This window comes from Zophobas morio, unplaced genomic scaffold, assembly GCF_036711695.1.
Source record: "Zophobas morio isolate AGI-343-1 ecotype UQ-CSIRO unplaced genomic scaffold, CSIRO_AGI_Zmor_V1 ptg000409l, whole genome shotgun sequence".
NCBI lineage: Eukaryota > Metazoa > Arthropoda > Insecta > Coleoptera > Tenebrionidae > Zophobas > Zophobas morio.
This window is the reverse complement of record NW_026972513.1, coordinates 114,445-137,525: the sequence shown is the minus strand read 5'-3', so window position 1 is coordinate 137,525 and position 23,081 is coordinate 114,445. Positions and strand designations below refer to the sequence as shown.

Here is a 23,081-nt window from a genome sequence, read left to right as displayed (position 1 = left end):
GAGACAATAGAATTCCTGGTGCTTTAAGTTATCAAGGTAGTAGATATACAGATTCTGAAAAAATAGTAGACGCATTTGCGTCCCACTTTTCAAATTGCTACAGGCCCCCGTTGATGAACTCTAATTCTATAACTGATCAACGATCTAGCATAGATACACTGAATCTATTTAATGTGGAGGAGAAAGACGTACTTGATGCACTACATTCTTTAAAGTCTACATATACTGCTGGTCCTGATAATGTTCCTAGTTTTATTCTCACCGATTGCGCTCAAGTTTTTGCTGTTCCATTAACCATTATTTACAATTTATCACAAGATGGAAACGATCACATATAACGCCAATTCCTAAAAAAGGTGAAAATTCTAAAGTGGAAAATTATCGTCCTATTTCTCTTATCTCCAATTTTTCAAAGACGTTTGAGATTATTCTTCATCGTTTTATCGGTGAACACACAAAGAATATGATTTGCAGTCAACAACATGGTTTTGTGCCCGGACGATCGACAGCTTCGAATTTATTCAACTTCACCCAATATGTTTGTGAAGCATTCAATAACAAACAACAGGTTGATGTAATATATACTGATTTTGCTAAGGCTTTTGACAGGGTAGATCACCTTTTACTAAAAGCGAAACTTAATAATTTTGGTCTGTCCCAAAATCTTGTTAAGTTTTTATATTCGTATCTGTCGGATAGAACACAATGTGTTGTTTACAATGGCTATTTCTCAAAGAATATCTATGTTACGTCTGGAGTTCCTCAGGGCTCGGTTTTGGGGCCGTTGCTTTTCAACCTGTTTATCAACGATATTGTTCATGAATTGTCTGTTCCATGTTTGTTATATGCGGATGATTTGAAATTGTTTCTGCGTATTAAATCTTCGGAAGACATCTCTGAACTTCAGAAAAATGTTCTAAAGGTTTTTGACTGGTGTTCTAATAATGGCTTTGAGGTGAATAAGGACAAATGTCACGTTTTTACATTTACAAACAAAGTGCACGTTATAAATCACGGTTACATTATGAACGGTTTTCAGCTGAATAGACCTGAAGTTATTAAAGACTTAGGGGTTACGTTTGATCCTGGGCTAACCTTTACTACTCACTACAATAACATAATTAATTCGTCTTATAAAGCTCTTGGCTTCTTAATAAGAAACGTACGCGAATTTCAACAACTTGCTATCATAAAGACTATATACGTATCATTCGTCAGATCTAAACTTGAATACGCAAGCGTTATATGGTCTCCTTATCAACAGAAATATATAGATTTATTTGAGAAAATTCAAAGAAAATTTTTAAAATTTGCGACGTATAAATTGGAAGGAATGTACCCGCCACGGCATACATCACAAGAATTGTTACTCAACAAGGTTCAGCTACAGCCCCTGATTGACCGCAGATTCATTTGTTCCCTGATATTTCTGTATAAAATAATACATGGGATTATGAATTGCCCTTATATTTTGGAGAAATTACCTTTTGATTGTCGTACTAGACATAGCAGGACTTCAAACACATTCTATTTGCCCACTCCTAGAATTGATATATACAAATATTCCCCTCTATATGCGATGTGCTCGAACTACAATAGGGTCTCAGACGAAATCGACATATTTTTCTGCAAAATACGTGATTTAAAAAAAATTAAAAGTTCAATTTTAATTTAATTTACGAATTTCATTTATAAGCTTGCCTTTCCAACACATTATGCCTTCTCATAATTGGACAACCGTCTGTGAGAAGATGCAAAATAATAATAATAATAATAATAATAGCCATGACGATATACAACGCTCTAGGCCCGTGCCATTATTACACATCTTAGCAGGCGAAGGGGGTACACCGGCCTAAGAGTTTAATGGCTTTATAGTGATTCTACTCATATTCAGATGGCGATGAAGTTGGTAAGTCAGAAATGGCATAACACAATTTGTGTGTGTCTCAGCTAGTCTCTTAGGCCCGAATATTCTCTAGCCCCGTGGAACGTTTATGTGTTATCCTGACTGTGTTGAAAAATTTACCAGGATGTCTACTTGGACATTGACAACTCCACCATCATATTATAATTAACATTTATACAAAATATTGTAAACATGAAAGCTTGAATAAATCTATTTGATTTAAAATTCGGAAATTGATATGTTTTCATGTAATTAAACGAAAAATTGAGCAAGGTTGGTTACATACTACATTCGCAATGATTTGCAACACTTACAACAGAACACAGCGGCTTTACAATTAAGCTTTCATCTTGAGAACAGCAATGCAAATCTTAAGTTTTATATTTTCGTTTATTTAGTCTCGAATTCAACGGTTTTGCAATTCTGCATTCCTGTTTGCAGAAAGCAATTACTTGCACGTTTGTGTTTACTCTCGAGTTAAAAATACGAGCTGTGAATTTAAGACATTTTTTATTATATTATAAAATTTAATACAATATTAACATGTAAAGTCAGTGTTTAAAATTACAAAAATATCAAAAATTATCACAACTTGTAAACAAAACAAAAAAAAAACAAAAGAGACAGCTGATCCACTAGTTTCATCTTCGCTTAGTTCTCTGATACTGGATCCAGTTGTACACGTCTCGACCACTGCGATCAGAGAAGAGCTGGTTCGTTTCAACAAATTCTGCACACAGCTTCGGTGGTGCCAAATGACCCCTGGATATGTATTGCGAAAAATGTCTCTGCATTAAAGACATTTGCTCTGAGGTGAATGGTTTCTTTCCTCTTCTCTTTACAGGAGTTATTTGCAATTTCTGCTTTATCTCCGCGATTGTCGTTTTTCTTGGTGATTTCTGCGATTTTGGTGACTTCGTGTTCAAAGTTCCCCTGTGACTCGATATTTTTTTCTTTGGTGTTTCAATCCTCCGGTCTTCAGTACTGGCTCTCGCTATAAAAAATATCAGCAATGATATACAATTTTCTAGACTTTTCAGCATACGTACCCCCTACTTTTTCAGAAAGCGCTTCTTGTGTAGTATGTGTAACTTTGTCACACTTTCGACGATCCGAAGGCACTTCAGTAATATTGTCTGTAGTATAACATTCTATCACACCTGATTGTGAGACTTGAGTGTCTGTTGATACCTCCTGCATGAGGTTCGTTTCCATTCTGTTGATTGTACTTTCTGTTGAACAGGTAGTTTCAAACGAATCCAAACTGAGATTGTCTCCTAATAATTCTTCAGAGGTAATATGATCGTCTAACGCCGGATCCTCTTCAGGTACTGGTAAATCTTGTGCAATAGTGAGTATTTCGTCGAGACTTTTACCTCTGTATGAAAAGAGTTCTTCTCCATCTACGATAGTCAAAAATTTTGCCCACCCTGTTAGTTGAAATAAAAGTTCGTCTTGTCGATATACTTGTTCATGGACTTTCTGACTATGACCCATCAATTTTGCAATCTGACCGATTTCATTGTCATTCATTGTTAACAATTGGGAAAGGGTTGCGACTTGTTTTCTTAAATAAGTGGAACGTAAAAGATGCGGTTCTTCAGCACCACATTTCTCTGAGTAATCTCTTAAAACAACTGAAGCATCGATAAACATCGCTCTCGTAGGTATACCAAAAAGGTAATTGTTTGAATAGGGAACACCAGCTTCTTTTCGATATTGGAGAAACATATCTAGATACCTACAACACAATCAAAAATCTTTTAAAAAGTAGAAAAATCAAAGTACTCATTTACCTGCATTGATTTTCGTCCAACAGCACATGTAATATATGTAGACGCTTTCCAATCAAAGTCATAACTTTGTATTTATTCGCTAACTCCCGTTGATACATTGGAAGGGATTGAAGTATTTCATCATCAAGTTCGATTTTTTTGTTATACAATTCCAACGACATACTTGCAACTTCACTGACTCTACGTCTATTGTACACAATAACTCTTGCCAACGCAGCCTTTCCTAATTTTAGCCATGTGTCGAAATCGAAACCGTCCTGTAACCGTTGATACGCCTGCTCCGCTTCAGAAACTATCAATGTGGAAAATAATTTAACGTCCTTTGCCTTTGGTAAATTATGTAATTTGGCTGCTTTTCTTTGCAAGCTGGTTCGACCAGCTGACCTGCCAACATAGATTCCATAGTTTTTATCATGGAGAGTTTTGAAATTGTCGAAACGGCCACGCTCTTCACATTGTGTGGGAAGATTATGAGTTAAATAATCAACGTTAAGTGCGTCTAAAAGAAATGTAATACTCGATCGTAAAGCTTTTGCCAGACTTGGCTTTCCAAACTCGCCTGTTTCCTTGTCAAGTGAACACAAATTGAAAACTCCCTCTAGTAAGGCATCATAACCTCCATAGAGTATCAGATCTTCAAAATCCAGAATGGAGGGGTTTATGTCTTTAACATCTAAAATCAATCGTGCCATTCTACGCAAATGTTGGCGATCGTTCTTTAATGCGCTGTATGAACCACGATGCATTAAGGAATATCTTTCAGCAACAAGTTTCAAACATTTATCTTCTAATATCTCGTGTAGAATTAGCCCAACTTGAACAGGCTCTAAGAAAGCGAGAAAAAGTTTCTGACTGAAAGAATTCGCTGTAAATTCCTTCTGGATAATCTTAAAGCGAGCTTCTTTAAGCACATTTCTTCTATTTGGTGGCCGTCCAGTACATTTGCGTTCATGTCGAGCAAAGTTTCTGGTCATTATTTCACCAAAACAATTTGGGCAAGTAATTAAATTGGAGGCTTGTCCTGTCACTACTCTCCTTATAGCAATTTTTTCCTCACAGGTGGCATTTTTGTTAAAATTATAATCACCCTTTCGCCTGATCTCTCGTAACGCAGCATTCCGTTCCACACTATTAGCTTTCATAGTCATAATATTTTTCACTTCTTCCTGATCTTTGTGTTTTCGAAGAATATGTGAAGACATTTCAACAAAAAACTGTTCACAGAAATAACAACAATGGCGTTTTCCTTTGGTTTTTGACGTTAATGGGTTTACTAGGGCAGAAGAACCACAATCCATAATTAACGGTGTTATGAACTTACGTTCCTCTTCAATCGGCAGTTCCTCCCCTATTAATTTTCCGACGGGGAGACAGTAACGAACTTTCACTTGGATTTCACGTTCGCCAAAATTTCTAGACAGCAGCACAAGTGTTCTGTTTTTGTCGGAAAGTTTATTACCTACAACAAAAATTAAACTTCGATTTGCATTTTTTTGTTACTATACATACATTTATGGTCTGTCGCGGGCAAACCAGAATACAAAAATCCGCTGATGGTATTGTCATCTCCACTGCAAGCATCACAAACGTAATGCCCTTCATGTAAAACGGTGTGTATCTTCATTGAAACGAAACATTTCTTTATATAAATGGTCAAATGAGCGGAAATCCTGCAGTTTGATTCTTCAACAGGCGAAACCAATGGCGTAAACATCAAGTCAAAGTCTTCATTGCGGTTCGAGGTAGTGGGCATTGAAGAACTACTTGAACTTTGTCCTTCTATAAATATTTGAAAAATTATTAGAACATTATAAACGACTAATATTAGGTATAACGTAAGTTGTAAAAATCTCTACAGATGAGAGTAACTTACTTTTCAAATGGCATTGCATACATTATTTATTGGGTTGTTCCAGAGAATTATACAGGGTTAGTATAAAGTCCCGAAACGTTTGAATAACTTTGTTATTTGAAAAGTTTTTTTTTCTGAAATTTGCTTTGGATGTATAATTAAACATGGCAACTTTAATGGAACACCCAGATGTTGTTTCACTAGAAATAAACAAGTTGATAATTTCTGAAATTAGTTTTTTATTCTGCATCAGAAAATGCCAAAAAACCTGTATGTTGTAATCAATGCAATCAATGTTGTAGGTATATATCCAAAAAAAATTTCAGCAAAAAACTTTTCAAATAAAGTTATTCGCCCGTTCCGGGACTTTATACTAACCCTGTATATTAAAATATACTACATTTAGGTATCAGGCATAGCTAGAAAAAATTTTTCTAGTTATTTAAAAAAAAAAGTTTTGGTATGCCAAAAGTCTTATTTGCAACTTACATAACACCCGATTGGTGGTTTGGAGTTTAACATTTGAGTTAAGAAAAGATTTTTCAGATGGACGAATAAAAATATGTGATGGATGTGTGTAAGTTGTTTGTTTTCAAAAATGTGTAATATTGGTTTATGTTTATGCACGAAAGTATATTGGAAATAGCATATGTATAATGTATAGGTAATTAGTGTTACATGTGTTATGTAAGTTACGTTTATTATGTTAAGTTAGGTACTAATCATTTTTATAGCATCTTTGGAAATGTTAGCAAGAAAGCTAACGAAAAAAAATTGACATTTTAATAAAATTGATCAGAATCCGAGAAAATAGAAACCTGAGTTTAAGACAAGAGTAAAAAAATCTAAGTCGGCCATTAAAAAGACGTTTTGGATTTTTTTTACAAAAAGCCTGAATATTTCGTAATTATAATTACTTAATGAAATACCTACCTCCTTCAAACAATCTTTTCTTGCAAGTCTGTAACTGAGACTTCGTGTGCTCAGATGTTTCGCCATTTTCATCGCTTTCTTCTGACACTTCAGAAGTTGGCTCATATTCTTCGTCGGTAGCATTACTTTGGAAAGGTTCTTCGTCGCTGTCACTTATCTCGTATCGGCTGCAGGGTACGTATTCAAAAACGATCTCTTCTATTGGTCGCACCAAATCAACTTGCCAACATTCTGTGTCCTCTAAATGTTGTTTTGCCAATTTCAAAACATTCAGATCTATAGAAGAAGATTGACATGAAATAGATTGATTATAAAGAGTAGAAATGAGTTACCTGAACTACTCATTATAACATTGTCCAGCATCCTTTTTTTGAGTGTTTTATGCCATATTTGAAAGATTTTAGGAGTTCCCTCTGAATATGTCAGGTGATGGGTAAGACGTTTTTTTTTTCTGAAAAATAAGTGATGAACTCGTTAAGACCATAACACAAACACTGGTTCTAAAATTTCTTGGGCGAAACGAAAAAGAAAAAATGCGAAAACATGACAATTTTTTGCTTTGAGCCAGATACACCTTGCCACATATTGGTGTATCGAACTTTTGAAATATCGTGTTTTAATTTTTTTGTTTTGAAGCAAGAAAACAAAATTCCCGTTTTGTTTCTATTTTGAAACCGGAAAACGGGTTTTTCCTGCTTGTTAAGTATTTTTGTTTGAAGCGAATAATTACATAATTATAAGTACCAAATGAAGTTCCAAGATTCCACTACTGATCACAAGCTAAATTTCTAACAATTTTCTACGAAAGCAAAAAGCGAAACTACTTACCAATGCAATCTTTTGACTTCAGTCATTGAAGCGCACAAGGGATCAGGGCAGAAATATAAAACTGTGTCGTCCTCTTCTAAGACCACCACTCTGGCATGAGATAAGCATTGTTCACAAATAACATGCCCGCATGTGACTAAGTAGAAAGACTTACTGGGCAACAATGGCAATCTACAGGAGTGGCATACAATTTTTCCTAATAAAAAAAAGTGAAAAATAAAATGTCAAACACATTTTGTCATAACATACTCATGAGGGGCAACGGATAGTTTTCTTGAGGCTTACAGACTACACATGTTTTTCTTATACAAGTTTCTGTTCTTGTGAGCTCCCTTGTACACATATGATTCTGGATATCTGCTTTATAACTATTTGTTATAACATAGGCTAGCCGACGCAGTTCGATATTAATATTTTGTGAAAAAGGCATCTCCTCACTTTCAACCTGCTCTATTTCCTGCGGAGTTAAATTATGTACCATGATGCACTTTAAACTGCCCAAACATTGGATCTTGTTACATATAATAAATTCATGGCGGTATTTGCACTGAACCCTTCTACATCTCTTCATTAAGAACTCTCTGCAGGGAGTGGGTGTTAAAATTCTAAAAACGAGATCATATAGCACATAAAATTTCAGCGGATCGAACCGATGAGCTACTGAAGCTGATCGATTAAATTGGAGTCAAAGACGAAAAATTAAAAAAAAAAGTACCAATAAAAGAAAGTGGACAACTTCCCTCCTCTATTTGGCCTCTGCATACAGGGCATTGAGGCATATCACGTGCAATCAATTCTCTTAAACAACCTTCGCAAGTACTATGCATACAAGGGTTCAAAATGCACCAAGAGGTCATGCTTATTTCGGAGAAACAGACTGGACAAATAAACTTATCATTTTCTTGTTCCTCTATTGTCCTATGAGTAAATTTGCATTTGCTTCCGTATTTACAGTTGCCGAATTGTTTAAATTCTTGACAAATGCCCGAAATTTGTAATGTTCTCAACGTCTCGTACCTCATGGTGTCGCTTTGATATAGCGTTTCTCTGTACTGGATTTCATCTTTTGAGGACACATGAAGGTATCGACAGTACTCTCTATGACATCTCTCCATTTGAAAGTCCCGACAGAACTTATAGGGATGCTTTAAATTGCACATCGGATCTTTACATTCCCCCTTCGAGAATTTCGTACAATAACTACGACAAAAATAAATACTGAAACTTTGACTTGAAGTGTTGCACTTTAATCAAAATATAATCTAGTGTTGAAAAATTGTGACTTCAAAGAGATTAATTAAAAACTGTTTTCAGGGAACAATTTGAATATACACCGTTTTTTTAGGAGTTGCGTATTTTTTACTTTTATACAGGATGGCAGGTTTGAATTGCCAAACGTTAACGCAAGCTGTATCACTTCAAATCAAGCAAGAAATCATCCTTAAGAAGTTGGGGTCGCAAATGTGCTGTTATCGACCTTGCCAATTTTGCCGTTAGTACTCTTTCTGACCCTGCGTTAATAGATCCTCAAAAGCGTATTTTAATTCGGATTGGAGCAAACTATGGCCCCAACTTCTTAATAATTGTTGGTTTGTTTTGACGTGATAATGCAGCTTGTGTTATCGTTTGACACTTTGTATAACATAAAATTGTAAGTGAATTATTTTAAAATGAAATCAAAACATGCATGTTGAACTTACTATTTCTAAATTTCACGTAAACAATACGTTACTGTACTTTTTATCTTCTGTTAATGGGAAGAATATATCCAATAATTACAAAATTAAAAAAATGCTGATATGTACTTATCATTTTTGTTATTTTTTTGTTCTATATCGCTGCTTTTCTAAATGTGCATGTCCAGAGTTTCCCTCACTTTCAGAGTATTCTAATTTTTTTATTATTACCTATTCGTAGTTTTTTCAAAATACTTTTTAATGAGATATTACAAATTTCGCAGGGCGAGTCATTTACCGCGCGTTCCTTGATGTTTCATCAATTATTAGAAATGATAATTTATTTTTGAAATTCCGATGCCACGTTGGCACGCTATTCCAATTTTCTTCAATTTTTTTGGGAATGAAAGTATTCACAAATAAAATCGCAGCAGGGTTATTTTTTAAATTTGTGTAACAAGATTTTGTGGAAAGACGCGCTTTGTTGTGGTATAAATAAAATTAAATCTTCATGTACATAATGTTTATCAAAAAAATAAGTATTACAATTTTCAAATAACGATATTCCAATTTTTTCAAATACAACATCATGTATTTTATTATCGCATCTCATTCTATTTTTTGTTTTCTTCCCCATTTGTTAAGTATTTTCTATATTTAAAGTTGAGAGTTCCTATGTTTTTTTTTTTACTTTTTTAAGAGACATTGACATATTGAAAAAATGAGCACAAAATTAGAATAAGATATCGTAATAAAACACTGTGTGCTAATGGAAAAATATAAATATCCATATTTGTAAATTGTATTAAACTATCAGAACTTTTTTAAACAATGGGTATTTTAAAATTTGATTTAATTGGTACGACAACAAAGTGCCAAATATTGTAACACACAATTTGCGATTTTTTTGATAACTCTTTCATTGTCGAAAGAATTAAAAAAAAAAGGAATAACGTGGCAACCTCGCAATCGATTTTAAATGATAAATTATGCTTATAAAAACCAGGAAATGGCTAGTAAATGTAGAAATATATGGGCGTTTCATTAAAAAAAAAAAAAAACAAGCAGTGTCCCAACCCTAATAAACTGAAGATTCTGAGTTAAATAAAAATAATTTTAGCATACAGCCCTCAAAGTATCGTAAATTTTGGTGCTTGACTTTTTTTCTAACAATTTATGAGTTATCGATGACCGCGTGTTTTGTGACTCACCCTGTATAATGATATGAAATTTTTGCGATAAAATTCAGGTCTGTTAGAAGAAGAAAGAAAGCAAGCCAATACAACTAGATTTTAATAACTACCCAAGCTCTAATCTACTCCCACTACTAGCACTATTAACATATACTCTTTTCTACTGTGTTGTTAAATAACTGCGTAACACATTAGACAAATTTTTTGATTAATTGAAGCCAATGGACTTAAAATATATTCAAATTGATAGCAGGGCGTTCCGATTTTATTGTTCTGTTGTATAACTGACGCGAAGTAGTTTTTATCATTTGCGAAAGTTGCAGACTCGATATTGTCCCTAGACCAGGGTTGGCCTGACTTTTTGATTTAAATCGTAATTTAAACCAAGTATTTTTTTTTTAATCATTGATTTAAATCATTCTTGATTTTTTAAATTTTCTTTTTGAATTACGAGCATATAATGCATGTTACAGTCTTTTAAATGCAATTTAATTCAATAAGGGTACTACCTGAGTGCCGCCGCAATTTACGTAGATTTTTCCGGGACACCACGAAGGCGAAAGATCCGTTACAATTTACAAGTACAATCCAATTCTCCTAACTTTGGCAGTGTCGTAAATTAATAGCAAAAAACAAGCATCTGGCATGTTTACGTTTACGTCTACAATGGATGCAGACCCTTTCAAGCTTTCAATAAAAGAAACTGACAATGGTTTTACGACACTTTCCCAAAATTAATAGAATTAGACTCTTGGAACGTAAAGTATTTATTTCGTCAGCTGCAGTTTACATTTGCCGATAGAGGCACGATTCAAACTAGGCAGAGCCGCATTTGTGAATGTATGAAAATACCTAGAAAATGAAAATTACAACAACTACTAAAATATAGCTTTTAAAAACTGAATAAAAATAATTAAAAGTTAAAATTTAGTTACATAACTTTTAATTTTTGTCTCACTACTTTTGAAGTTTGAATTACTGTGGGTAACCGAAAAACTAAAAAAATCAAAGAAAAATTAAAAACATTAAAAAAAACAAAAAAAATGTAATTTAAAAACTAATCATTGATTTTTGATTTTTTTTTTAATCCGATTTTTTCCAACCCTGACATAGACATATATGTATTTATAAAAATTTAGCAAACTAGCATTAGCATTTTTATTGTTTTACTCTTAGAAAGCCATTTTTGTGAAAAATTTTGTTTTTGTCGTAGAAGCTTATCGATTGAAATCAAACTGTATCACTACAAGAGCAGCATAAAAATGCAAGTACTAAAAACAATCTACAACATTTTTCAACTTTCGTATTCCTTATGGGCAGCATATGTTTTTAAACTTTAACAAAAGCAATAGTAAGTTAAAAATTTGAAAAAGAAAAAAATACCAGGCTACGGCAAAAACGTTGAAACAAGATCAATTTAATAACACTAACAGAAAGATCGCTAAGAAATAAATATCTGAATTTTTATGATAACGGAACTTTAATGTTGTTTTAGATGTAATTTTTTTCAAGTCTGAGGTCATTGATAAATGAGCTTTTTTTCTTGATTACCAATATGGATCAACCACATAATTTAACAGTATTTCTAACTGAATTCAAAAAGATGGCACACTGAAATACATTTACTTTTAAATATGAAAGTATTCTCTATTCAGGCCCTTATTTTACGCCACCCGACTCTACGACTACTTTTGCGTTAAAATTAAGTTTTTGATTTTTTTTATAATTACTTTGTGTGGTTAATGGCGGTCGTCATTCAACAAATACATCGGACTAATGATACACAACTAAAATGTATAAAAATCTAAGTGAAAAAATGACCACCAAACCACTGTGGCCGGAACTCCCCTAGCGTTATCTGCACAACACGTTTTGTTCAACAATTTAAGCCAAAGTATAGAATCACCAGAAATTATTGTTATTGAAGTGCGTAATAAAAAAAATTATTCACCTACCTTTCTCTAGAACGACCTAGGCCAGAACTTCCTGCTTCCGAGTCACACATATTGTGATAAAATTCACTTTTTTTACGTAACAACGATGGCAGAATAAACAACGATGGCAGAATAAACAACGATGGCAGAATAAACAACGATGGCAGAATAAACAACGATGGCACAATAAACAACAATAGCGTGATAACAACAACAGCGGCTACATTCGACTCTTCGTTACAACTACAAATTGGAGACTGACGGGACGCGGTGGTAGGCTGGTAGGTTGGCGGCAAGTGCAGTAGACAGTATTGCACAATATTATTACACTTGCTACAGATTTCCAAGGTCAACGAGACAACGCTGGATGCATCAGATGCAGATGCATCGTTCCCTAATTTGATTTAAATGTTTGCAGTAAAATAACGATGAGTAACATTTTCATGCTGGCATATAACGCAGACAAATAAACTTTAAAATTATTCAATACGCTACGATACTGCTATCAATGGTTACCTATTTATCAGTAAAAAATTAGAAATTTGTCATTCTCGTTAATATTTTGAGCCTCAATAAAGTGGCAACAGCGCTGAAAATTTCAATTCAAGTCAATTTTTAATTAAAAAAGCGATATTCTGTTTAACATTAAAATAACAGAGACGTTAATCTCTTACTATCTTATTTGTAAATATGCAAATTAAGTTTCGCATTGCTGTTCGCAATATGAATGGAAAATTGCAACACCGTTTTGGTAATACCAAACGAGAATTCTAATAATATAACCTATAAATTTTTGACTTTATTTCTGCTTTCAGGACTAAGAGACTTCTCTTAGCGGTGTTACGGGGATAAGCACGTTATGATACGATTTCACCTTTGATGCCTAAATAATTATTACTTAACAAGATATTCCGCTTCCTTTTAGGGATGAATATTAAATTTTGATTTGGAACTTTTGAAAGTCAAGTTCTTACTGAAAATTCTATTTTTATGAATCATTACAAAAAAATTGTTACAAAACAACGAAAGCGGCTTCATAAATTTACGTATCTATTCTAGAAATTGGTATATTCAGAAAAATGCAGTTTGTTGAGTTAACTATTAAAATTTTGGTAATGACGGAACGCGTCCTATGAAAAAAAATGCTTCTTTAATTTCAAAACGTGTATTTAACTCGAGAGTAAATAAACGTAAAGATAAATATGCAACTTAAGTTTAGCATAGCTGTTCGCTTCATGAATGCAAAATTGCAACACCCTTTTGGCAATACAAACAGAAATGCTAATAACATAACTTCAAAATTTTTGGCCCAATTTACGTTTTCGATCCAAATAGCCGTCTCTTATCGTATGAGGATCGCGGAAATAAAGCACCTTAAGCAAATTTATAGACGTTTACGAATAAATGATTATTTAATCACACATTCCGTTTTTACATTCTGACTGTTAGACAGATTTTGAAAACTCTGAATATAGCTGCTAATATAAGTTAGTATAAATTTTGGACGCTGTGACTTACAAACGATGAACGCCGTACTTTATACATTCTGATTTATAACCAACGCGCGGAGTTGTGTTTCATACGCTCGATCCAGTGCTGTCGCGGCGATAGTTTGATTACAAATATATTTTTCTTTTGGACTACATCAACATAATATAACATTTTGGAGACCACAAATGTGTGGTCCTGTGTTTGAAAAATTAAAAATTGCATCGAGTATTTTTATTTGAAGTAATATAGTAATCAGTGTTGGGGACAGATACTTTTAAAAGTATCTAGATACAGATACAGATATATGGAAGATAAAAGTATCTAGATACAGATTGTTTTCGACTTTTTCGAAATGTATCTAGATACAAGATACAAGAAAACAGATACTTTTTGAAACTTTGGCGAATAAAATAACTGAAAACTTTTTATGTATTTTTTTATGTATTGTTTAATGAATTTTTTAAAATTAACAACATTTCAAAAGTATTATCACCTAAATTATTTCTTCGTGGTGTCAGAATTTGGTTTCCAGTACTAAACACCCGTTCCACAGGTGCAGAAGAAGGGATTGTGGTATTAAATTTAAAAAATAAACATTTTACAGTTGCATAGTTATGCAAGACTGAAAAATCTTTTCTTTTTTCCTGCAAATAGGCCATCGCTTCGCTATTCGCCAAATTTTGTACCGCTTCCTCGGATACGTAATTGCGAATAATATGATTCTTACATTCAATCTTTTGAATATGAAATTATGAACCATGCAGATGATATATATTAATTAATGACACTGATGACAGTAATTTATTGTAGACACTACTGTTTCCGTCGGATATTATTTTGCCATAAATTAGACCATACATACATAATTTCCTAAACCCTTCTAAAACAACGTCCACTTCCATAGCAGTAGAAGTGCCTTTATAATGTTTAGAACATGTGAAATTTATTTTTAAACTCTCATTGATTGATGTGTCGCAAATTGTCCAATATTTATTACGTACGCTTAAAAAGAATATGTTTTTTTGTTTTTATTCCCACACTGTCCAAATTGTGTTTGAGTATATCTAATAATTATCTCCAGCATTAAAATTATTATTTCAAAAGAATACCGGAAATGATTATTCTGTGCTGAAGGTCTGTTGGCGGCAACCTGTCATAAATTATTATTCTTCAATATCGGCTTACGATGTTTTTATGACCATGTCCGGTATTCGTCTATCCCGGTGCCGCAGGTATATACATTTTATGAAGCATTGCTGGTTCCGTTTAAGGCAAAATAAGTACAATTTCTTAGAAAGGTATTTAAATCCCTTATAGGATCAAAGGCTGCCTGGCAGGCAGAAATCGCCAGAGTGCAACTTTAAATTTTCAGATTTTTGTTGAAACTCATTTTATTTTAATCTCGTTTCACGATTTCTGAGAATATATCACGAATCACGATAAATTATTCTACGGAAGGTTGTAAAAATATTAATTTTATTGCCCAAGATAATTAATTACATTTAAACATAATCGGCACATTCTAGGGCAAAACGAACCTGCCAAGCCCGCCTCGCGTTAGGTCCAACAATGAAAAAGTGAAGAAATGACACATGTGGCAACAGGAAAAGGTGCTACATTTGTCCGAAAAATAAAGATATAAAACAGTAACAAATATGCAATTTATGCGAGAGAAATGTATGTATTGAACATTCGATTAGTCGATTACAAACTAATTTGTGCTAATTGAAAACATTAATCATTATGTAACACGCAATTATTATTTTCTAAAAATAATAACATACCTTAAACACATATTTTCACTATTAAAATTACTCTTATTTTTAATAACACAAATACAAACAGCGGGCCTACCGGACCCGGGTTGCTCAGGTACACAGCAGGGGCGGCTGGTCAGGGGCGGCAGGGTCGGCCACGCCGTACCAGTCATTTTAAAATACTTAGTAAGCGTTGAAATTAGAAAATAAAAAAAGAAATAAAGTTTGAATGTACGTTAGGATAGATCATATATATTAAAAATATATTTTATTATGTTGTAGGTACAAAATAAAGCATTTGTTGCTAATTTTAAATGCTGATAAACACGCTTTGCCGGCGAGATTTCGGCAAGCCGTACCCAGGAATGCATTATGCTCGATGTTTCGACTTCGTAGCAGCTTACGGTTTCATCGTTCTCTTTGTCTAGTACACTGTAGTAGACAAAGACCTGGCGGAACGTATGTTGTGCCAGGTCCGGCGAAATCCTCCTTCGCCGTACCCAGCAACGCGAATTTAGTTTTTAAAACGCTTAATATTTAAGATAGCTAACCAAATTACAAGACAATAACGGCTTCGATGTTCTTCAGTGCATACTATTTTTTTTTAAATAATAATTGTCGATTTAATACATTTTTCTGTGTATGAATAATAAACGAAAAAAATTACATTAAATTATCTAAAATTTTATTTTTCGTACATAACTTAGCTACACCATAAATGCGCTTTTTCTGTATTTTTAGCATCTAAGCGTTTTCAGATATTTCAGAAACGAATTTAAAGTTTTAAATCATTTTAATTTTTCAATTATTCAATTAATTTATTTGACAATTTGTCATATACATTAAAAATAAATAAATGTAAATGAAGATAGTTAACAGTTGGTACTTTTATTATTACTTTTTTTATATTTTTTAACTGCATGTCATTATTTAATTATTATTATTTAATTGTGGATGTCCGGGGTCGGCAAGCCGTATAGCCGCCGGTCGACGCGGAACTCAGTAAAAATAATGTTTTCGGTGGTTCTCAATTAATGATAAAGCAGAACAAGTAGAATTAAGGATTAATAGTATTTGGAATCAAACTGACATTGTCAATTTCCTATAAAAAATTATTTTAACAGGTCGAAACATTTGAGATGTTTTGTACATCCTGGCACGTAAAATGTCAGTGGTTAATGAGTAGCAGCCATACATTACGAAAATATATAACACCAAGGTGTAGACTCAAAATATTTGGCCGACCCGAAATTTTGACCCACCAGCCGCCACTGGTACACAGATAAAGTACATTGCCCCGACAAGGGTAAAACGCAGTGAATAGTGAATTGCGGTTTATGGTTTTTAAAATATCTTCTTACGATGGCTTAGATTTATTACCCCTCAGGATTATATTTAAAGATGTATAAGTACTGAAGGCTACCATGTAGGAAATGATGGTATTTAAAATATGAAAATTTCCGTGACAGAACACTATTAGTGTACCTCTTACCTCTACTTTTGTTTATGTGACCAAAATCACCAACATGAAGTATCAAAAATTACTACTAGTAGTATAACTCAACTAATAATTACTGAAAAAAAAAGTGAAATAAAAAAATGTATCTGTATCTGCGCCACTAATTTTGTATCTAGATACAGATATTTAGTGCTTAAATTCGATTGTATCTAGATACAGATACTAGATACCCAAAAATGTATCTAGATACTTTATTTAGATACAAGTATCTAGATACTGCCCAACACTGATAGTAATATAGAAGTAGTTTTTTAACAAGCTGTAAACACTCCTAGCGACGCACTGGCTACGACCTTGTGGACCAGATCAAAGCGTCCCCGCTACTCGCCGTAAAACACACATTGCTTCAACTGGGGAATTGCATCCGTAAGATACTTTTCCGCCTAGTGTTTATAACATAAATGATGACTGCCATCCTTCACGAATGACGAAGGTCGTAGTTTAACAGCGAATTGAACTCTGTCTTTTGTAATAATAATTTTAGTTCTGGTAATAAAAAATTTGTAAATTTTGAGAGTTGTAGTTTCAATTAAGAATTGCTTATATATGCTGGTTGAAAAGACTATAAAATTAATCAGTTTATTTGAATGAGCAAACCAAAAATGGATTTCCCCATCTTATCGAAAATTTGAAAATGCTGTACCGTTTCGGTTATTTTTGAACCGCGCATACCCAAACAGATGCACGTGTCTTTGAGACAATGTTGATGACGTTATCAGAAAATTTTCTTTTAACAAAATTTGCATGAAATCTGCTCTTACTATTTTTTTTATCTGTACATTAACAGATCATTTATGTTTTTTTTTATTTATCAGGATATAAAAACCAAAAAATAAAATTTTAAAATTCTGCGATTGACTGAATTGTTATACATCGGGTAAGGAAGATCTGTACAATACCACGGACAATTTGGGTTAATGGTAAATGCTAAATTACAAATTTGAAGTTGATACCTTAATGTAAATTTCAATTCACAGTTTATTCCAAAAAATATATTACAAAATTACGGCACCAGGTGTTAAAATTTACGTATGTATTCTACAAATTGGTTAAATGAGAAATATTCATTTTGCTCCACGATGAAAATTTTGGTCGGGGCAAAGCACGCTATATATTGAAATAAATGTTTCTCTAAATTCTCATGTGTTTAATTCGAAACTTAATAAACAGAAATATGCAACTTAAGTTTTCCATTGTTTGTCGCAACACGAATGTCAAATTGCAACACCGTTTTGGCAATACCAAAAGAAAATTTTAATAACATAACCTCCAAATTTTTGACTTTATTTCTGCTTTCGGGCCTAAGAGACTTCTCTTAGAGGCGTTTCGGGGACAAGCACGTAATGATACGGTTGCTTTTTTGAAGCGTAAATTATTACATAGCAAAATATCGCGCTTCTTTTTAGGGATGAATATTAAATTTTGCCTTTGCTGTTAACATCTTATCGTAAATTTCAACTTGAGGGTTTATAACAAAAAAGGTATTTCAAAACACAAAGGCTTTACAAATTTACGTATCCATTCCACAAATTGGTATATTGAGGAAAATTTAGTTTGTGTAGGTAACCATTAAAATTTTGTTGATGACGAATCACCAGGGTGCCCAGATCAGTTGTCACAGCAATCGCCAATAGAGGGACTCGAAAGCCGCCAAAATCGCCAACCCAAAACCATATATTAAATATAGGGACTATAGCCCCTAGAAATACCAGAGATATAGAGAAATACATAGTACCGTTATCCATTGTTGTACGAGTGGAGCAAACGGAGTTGGTAACGCAAAAAATTTCCCTGGTTTAGAACCAAATTGTGTCAGCAGAGAGTTGACAGCGCGTAAACCGTTGTTGTCACGTGGTCTTGGCGTGGTCTTTTTGTTTAAAGTCAATTAATTGTCAATTAATATAACTAATAATTATTAAATAAGATTTTATTGATTAAATTTTATATTTTATTCATATTAAAAATCCATATTTTGTACATAAACTACAAACTTTAAATCCAACATAAAACCATTTTAAATTTCGCGATCTGTCAAATGGTGTTAATAACTTTTGTTTTTGTTAAGTTTCCGCCAGGTTTGCTCCACGGTGACGATACTATGTGTTTTCTAGAGGCTATAATAGGGACTTTGCCAACAAAATATATTGTTGAAATCTAATGAAAGCACTTATCCTTTTTTTAATATTTATTTTAATTAAAAAATGCATTGACCCTTTCAGTGTGATGAACTGACGAGTGATGACTAATGACTGACGAGCGACTGTGAGGGGATGAGAGTGAGAGTGATAGTTGATTGTTGACTTTTTCGATTTTTTTCATTACTTAACTGTACACAAAAATGGAAAAATAATAGAGTCCCCAAAATTCGCCAAAATCGCCAACTGGCGCCGACATTAAAAAACAGCGCTAATCTTGGGCGCCAAGTCGCCAAAATGGCGATAAATCGCCAAATCTGGGCACCCTGCGAATCACGCTTAATGGAAATAATTGCTTCTTTAAATTCAAAACGTGTATTTATCTCGAGAGTAAATAATCGGAGTTATGCAGCTTAAGTTATGTATTGCTTTCCGCAATTCCAATGCAAAATTGCAACACCGTTTTGGCAATACCAAACGAGAATTCTAATAACATAACCTCCAAATTTTTTTATCTTATCTACGTTTTCGACCCTAAGAGCTGTCTCTTAGGCGGGTTGCGAGGATAAAGTACCTTAAGCAAATATAAAGATGTTTATGAATTAATGATTTTTTAATTACACATTCCGTTTTGACATTCCGACCGTTAGATAAAAGTCTAAATTTAGTTCTTTATAAATTTGGAAGATGTGACTTACAAACGATGAACGCCGTACTTTGTACAATCCGAACGTCATGATTTATTTATAAATGCTGGCCGCGGTCCTTCATGAATGACTAAGATCATAGTTTAATAGCGATGGACGGCGCAATCCTTTATTCTGAACTCTGTATTTTGTACTGAGCGACTAACGCCATAATTTTAGTTCTCGTAATAAAAAACTGATAAATTTTGAAAGTTGTATTTTAAACTAAGAATTGCTAATATATGAGGCTTGAAAAGATGAAAGAATTAATCAGTTTATTTTAAATAGTAACTCAAGAATGGTTTTCCCCGTCTTAAGTAGTAATGTAATGATGGATCACAAGTATAAACTCATCATATTTTGCATATCTTAGACATTTATTCGTAAAAATTTTGACATGACGTCATCAATTTCTTGAGGAGATAGAGATATATTTTGATTAAAAATTTACCATGCTGCAATACCTTCAAAATATCTGCACGATTTCAAGGCATTCGGTTTTGCAGTTGTTGATTTCATCAATAAACTAAATTGAGTCATTCATTATTTTTTTTGCATCACCCTGTATCAGCAAATTGAAAAAATAATAATGCAAATGCAGTAATTTCAAAAGTGTGCGGTACACTTTTAAAATTATTGAACTATATGTAGGAGAGAAAATTTGGAGAAAACATGTTTTTTATGTGTGTGTGTGTGTGAGGGCGTTACATTATTTTTTTACCATTTATCTACATTATCAAACGTCAGATTTTGATATAACATAAATTATAAATTCACTTTTAAGTCATTGCAAAGTGTTTAATTACATCTCACGAACACATAAATCACATTTTTAATGATAATATTCTATACTAACATAAATAGAACAAATTAGAAAATAGTAGTAATTGACTATTTAATTACTATTTTGGTAACAGTAATGCAGGTGGCTGCTTGGCTGGAAGTCGTATGTGCCAACAAACGCTCAGTTGAAAACGAAATAGTAATTTTGTAATAATCAAATTAAAAACAAATAAATTTTATATTCCGTTACATTTGAGCCAGAAGGGCTTGAGCAGCATATCCGTCTTGTTTGTTAGCGCCGCTGACGATGTGTTGCGACTCGAAACTCAAGGTTGAACTTGCGCTAATCGCCCGACGAGTAAGATGACCAATTTTGCAAGGTCAGGAGACGTGCCAAGAAATTCCCACAGACTGACTGTTCCATGCGTCAAGCGTCATTCCATATCGGAGACTGCACGGAGTGTTCGGAATCCGTTGTAAAAAGGGAGCAGCGAATAAAGCATTTGTTAAGACGCTGTGTTTTTCTAAATTTGGGGAAAAACAAGCTAGTAGTATAAACAGTCTCTGCACAAGTTCAGACATAGTAAAATATTATACAAGACGATAAACAATCTTAATCTAGTCGTGAAAAATAATCCACTCATGGCTATTGCCACTCGTGAATTAACACTTTTCACTCATAGATAAAGAATTTGTTTATCGTCTTGTATAATACACAACTATTAGTCAGCTGTTTTGAGGCGATAAACTTATTCAAATCAAAGAAGTGTCTAACTGACATTCTTCCGATGTATAAACACAAACATTTTTAACACCGCGCATGATGTTGAAATACTCGTATTGCAGTTGGTAATGTGTTGTAAATGTATTTTATTTTATTTTGTACCAAATTTTAAAAATATTCCAAAGCGACTGTAGCAATACCTACTTTCAATACGCCGCGCTGGCAAAAGAAAACGCTGGCTCGTCCGGTTCTTTATCATAATTGTGTTTATAATGTATTAAAGAATTTTTAATGTAATACTTTCAATTATGCAATTTAAAAATTGGTAAAAAGAGTTTAGACAGTAAATACAAAATGTTGTCCTCAATTCTCAAAATTGTTGATTTTTAAAGTTAAAATTACATATTAGAAATAATTTATGAATAAATAATAAAACTTCGGTTACTTACATCACAGAAAATTTTATTATGTTGATCATCTTATGAAAATAGTAGATTTTTTTGGAGATTCTTTTATTATAAACATGATCATGAATGTGAAATGACTTAATTAAAAGAAACATTTAAAAACTGATTAATGCTATAAAAGTTATCCTCAATTCTCAATCTTGTTTATTTTTAAAGTTAAAATTACATATTAGAAATTATTTTGGAATGCTTCTTTAATTTCAAAACGTGCAGTTAACTTGAGAGTAAGTGAACGTAAAATCTGCAACTCAAGTTTCGCATTACAGTTTGTAACATGAATGCAAAATTGCAACACATTTTTGGTAATACCAAACGAGAATTCTAATAACATAACCTCCAAATTTTTGACTTTATCTCTGCTTTCGGGCCTAAGAGACTTCACTTAGAGGCGTTTCGGGGATAAACACGTTATGATACGATTTTATCTTTGATGCATAAATGATCATTACATAACATAATATTCCGCTTCCTTTTAGGAATGAATATTAAATTTTGCTTTGGAAGTCAAGTTCTTACTGAAAATTTAATTTTTAAGATTCATTACAAAAATTTGTCACAAAACAACGAAAACGGTGTCTTAAATTTACGCATCCATTCTAGAAAGTGGTAGGATATTCAGAAAAATTCATTTTGTTGAGTTAACTATTAAAATTTTTGTAATGACGGAACATGTCATATGGAAAAAAATGCTTCTTTAATTTCAAAACGTGCAGTAAACTTGAGAATAAGTGAACGTAAAATCTGCAATTTAAGTTTCGTATTAGAGTTTGTAACATGAATGCAAAATTGCAACACCTTTTCGGTAATACCAAACAAGAATATTAATAACATAACCTTCAAATTTTTTACTTTATCTCTGCTTTCGGGCCTAAGAGACTTCTCTTAGCGTTGTTACGGGGATAAGCACGTCATGATACGCTTTCGTCTTTGACGCATAAATAATTAATACTTAACAAAATACATATTCCGCTTTCTTTTAGGGATGAATATCTTAGATCATATAATAAATAGATACCACCATGCCGTGTTCTTTCCCTAGCAGAGCCTGTGACGACATCCTCCTGTCACACATCTCTCTCGTGCATGGAGGGATTACAATGAAGCTATCCTTGCCTGATCACTATTTGAATTTTGCGCGCCTAAATTTTAGGAAGTATGTCTGAACTAACTTCGTACGAAAGATGTTGACAGCTTGATTTTATAAATAATTCACAGTAGATAATGAAAGGAATAGTAAATTATTGGGCAGCAATTGTGATCCTTTATGATTACATCACTTAAAATAGGATCTTTGTTCTAAATTCTAAAATTGTTTTCTGTACAACAACTCGAAAGAGAGGTTAGAAGAAACATCTGTCAAAAGCGATTTGTTGTGCTGGTGCGGTACAAGGATAGAAG

General features: G+C 33.1%; 1 protein-coding gene and 1 long non-coding RNA gene across 5 annotated transcripts; one reads left to right on the top strand and one right to left on the bottom strand.

The window, feature by feature from the left end:
* Positions 1–1,778: 1,778 nt before the first annotated feature.
* Positions 1,779–2,142, top strand: LOC135120695 (uncharacterized). The gene is made up of 2 exons (XR_010278695.1): positions 1,779–1,912; positions 1,966–2,142. It is a non-coding gene; the product is annotated as an uncharacterized LOC135120695 (long non-coding RNA).
* Positions 2,143–2,402: 260 nt separating this feature from the next.
* Positions 2,403–12,449, bottom strand: LOC135120696 (uncharacterized). Of its 4 annotated transcripts, none has more exons than XM_064045038.1 (10): positions 12,143–12,449; positions 7,568–8,518; positions 7,319–7,514; positions 6,823–6,941; positions 6,491–6,766; positions 5,215–5,484; positions 4,265–5,164; positions 3,706–4,204; positions 2,959–3,650; positions 2,403–2,903 (listed from the first exon to the last, which is right to left on the bottom strand). In XM_064045038.1, the coding sequence occupies exons 4-10, from the start codon at positions 6,851–6,853 to the stop codon at positions 2,551–2,553; spliced, it is 3,021 nt and encodes a 1,006-aa protein (XP_063901108.1). In that variant the 5' UTR covers positions 6,854–6,941; positions 7,319–7,514; positions 7,568–8,518; positions 12,143–12,449; the 3' UTR covers positions 2,403–2,550. The 4 variants fall into 4 exon arrangements, with proteins under 4 accessions (XP_063901108.1, XP_063901106.1, XP_063901105.1 ...); XM_064045036.1 differs by having other exon boundaries at positions 3,706–5,164; positions 7,568–7,923; positions 8,034–8,518; positions 12,143–12,446; XM_064045035.1 differs by having other exon boundaries at positions 3,706–5,164; positions 12,143–12,446.
* Positions 12,450–23,081: the final 10,632 nt, after the last annotated feature.

Coding starts and splice junctions, on each gene's coding strand:
- LOC135120696 (XM_064045035.1), bottom strand. CDS start 6,853: ATGCTGGACAATGTTATAATGAGTAGTTCAG. Junction 3,651..3,705: donor TTGGACGAAAATCAATGCAG/GTAAATGAGTAC, acceptor ATTGTGTTGTAG/GTATCTAGATATGTTTCTCC. Junction 2,904..2,958: donor GCTTTCTGAAAAAGTAGGGG/GTACGTATGCTG, acceptor TATTTTTTATAG/CGAGAGCCAGTACTGAAGAC.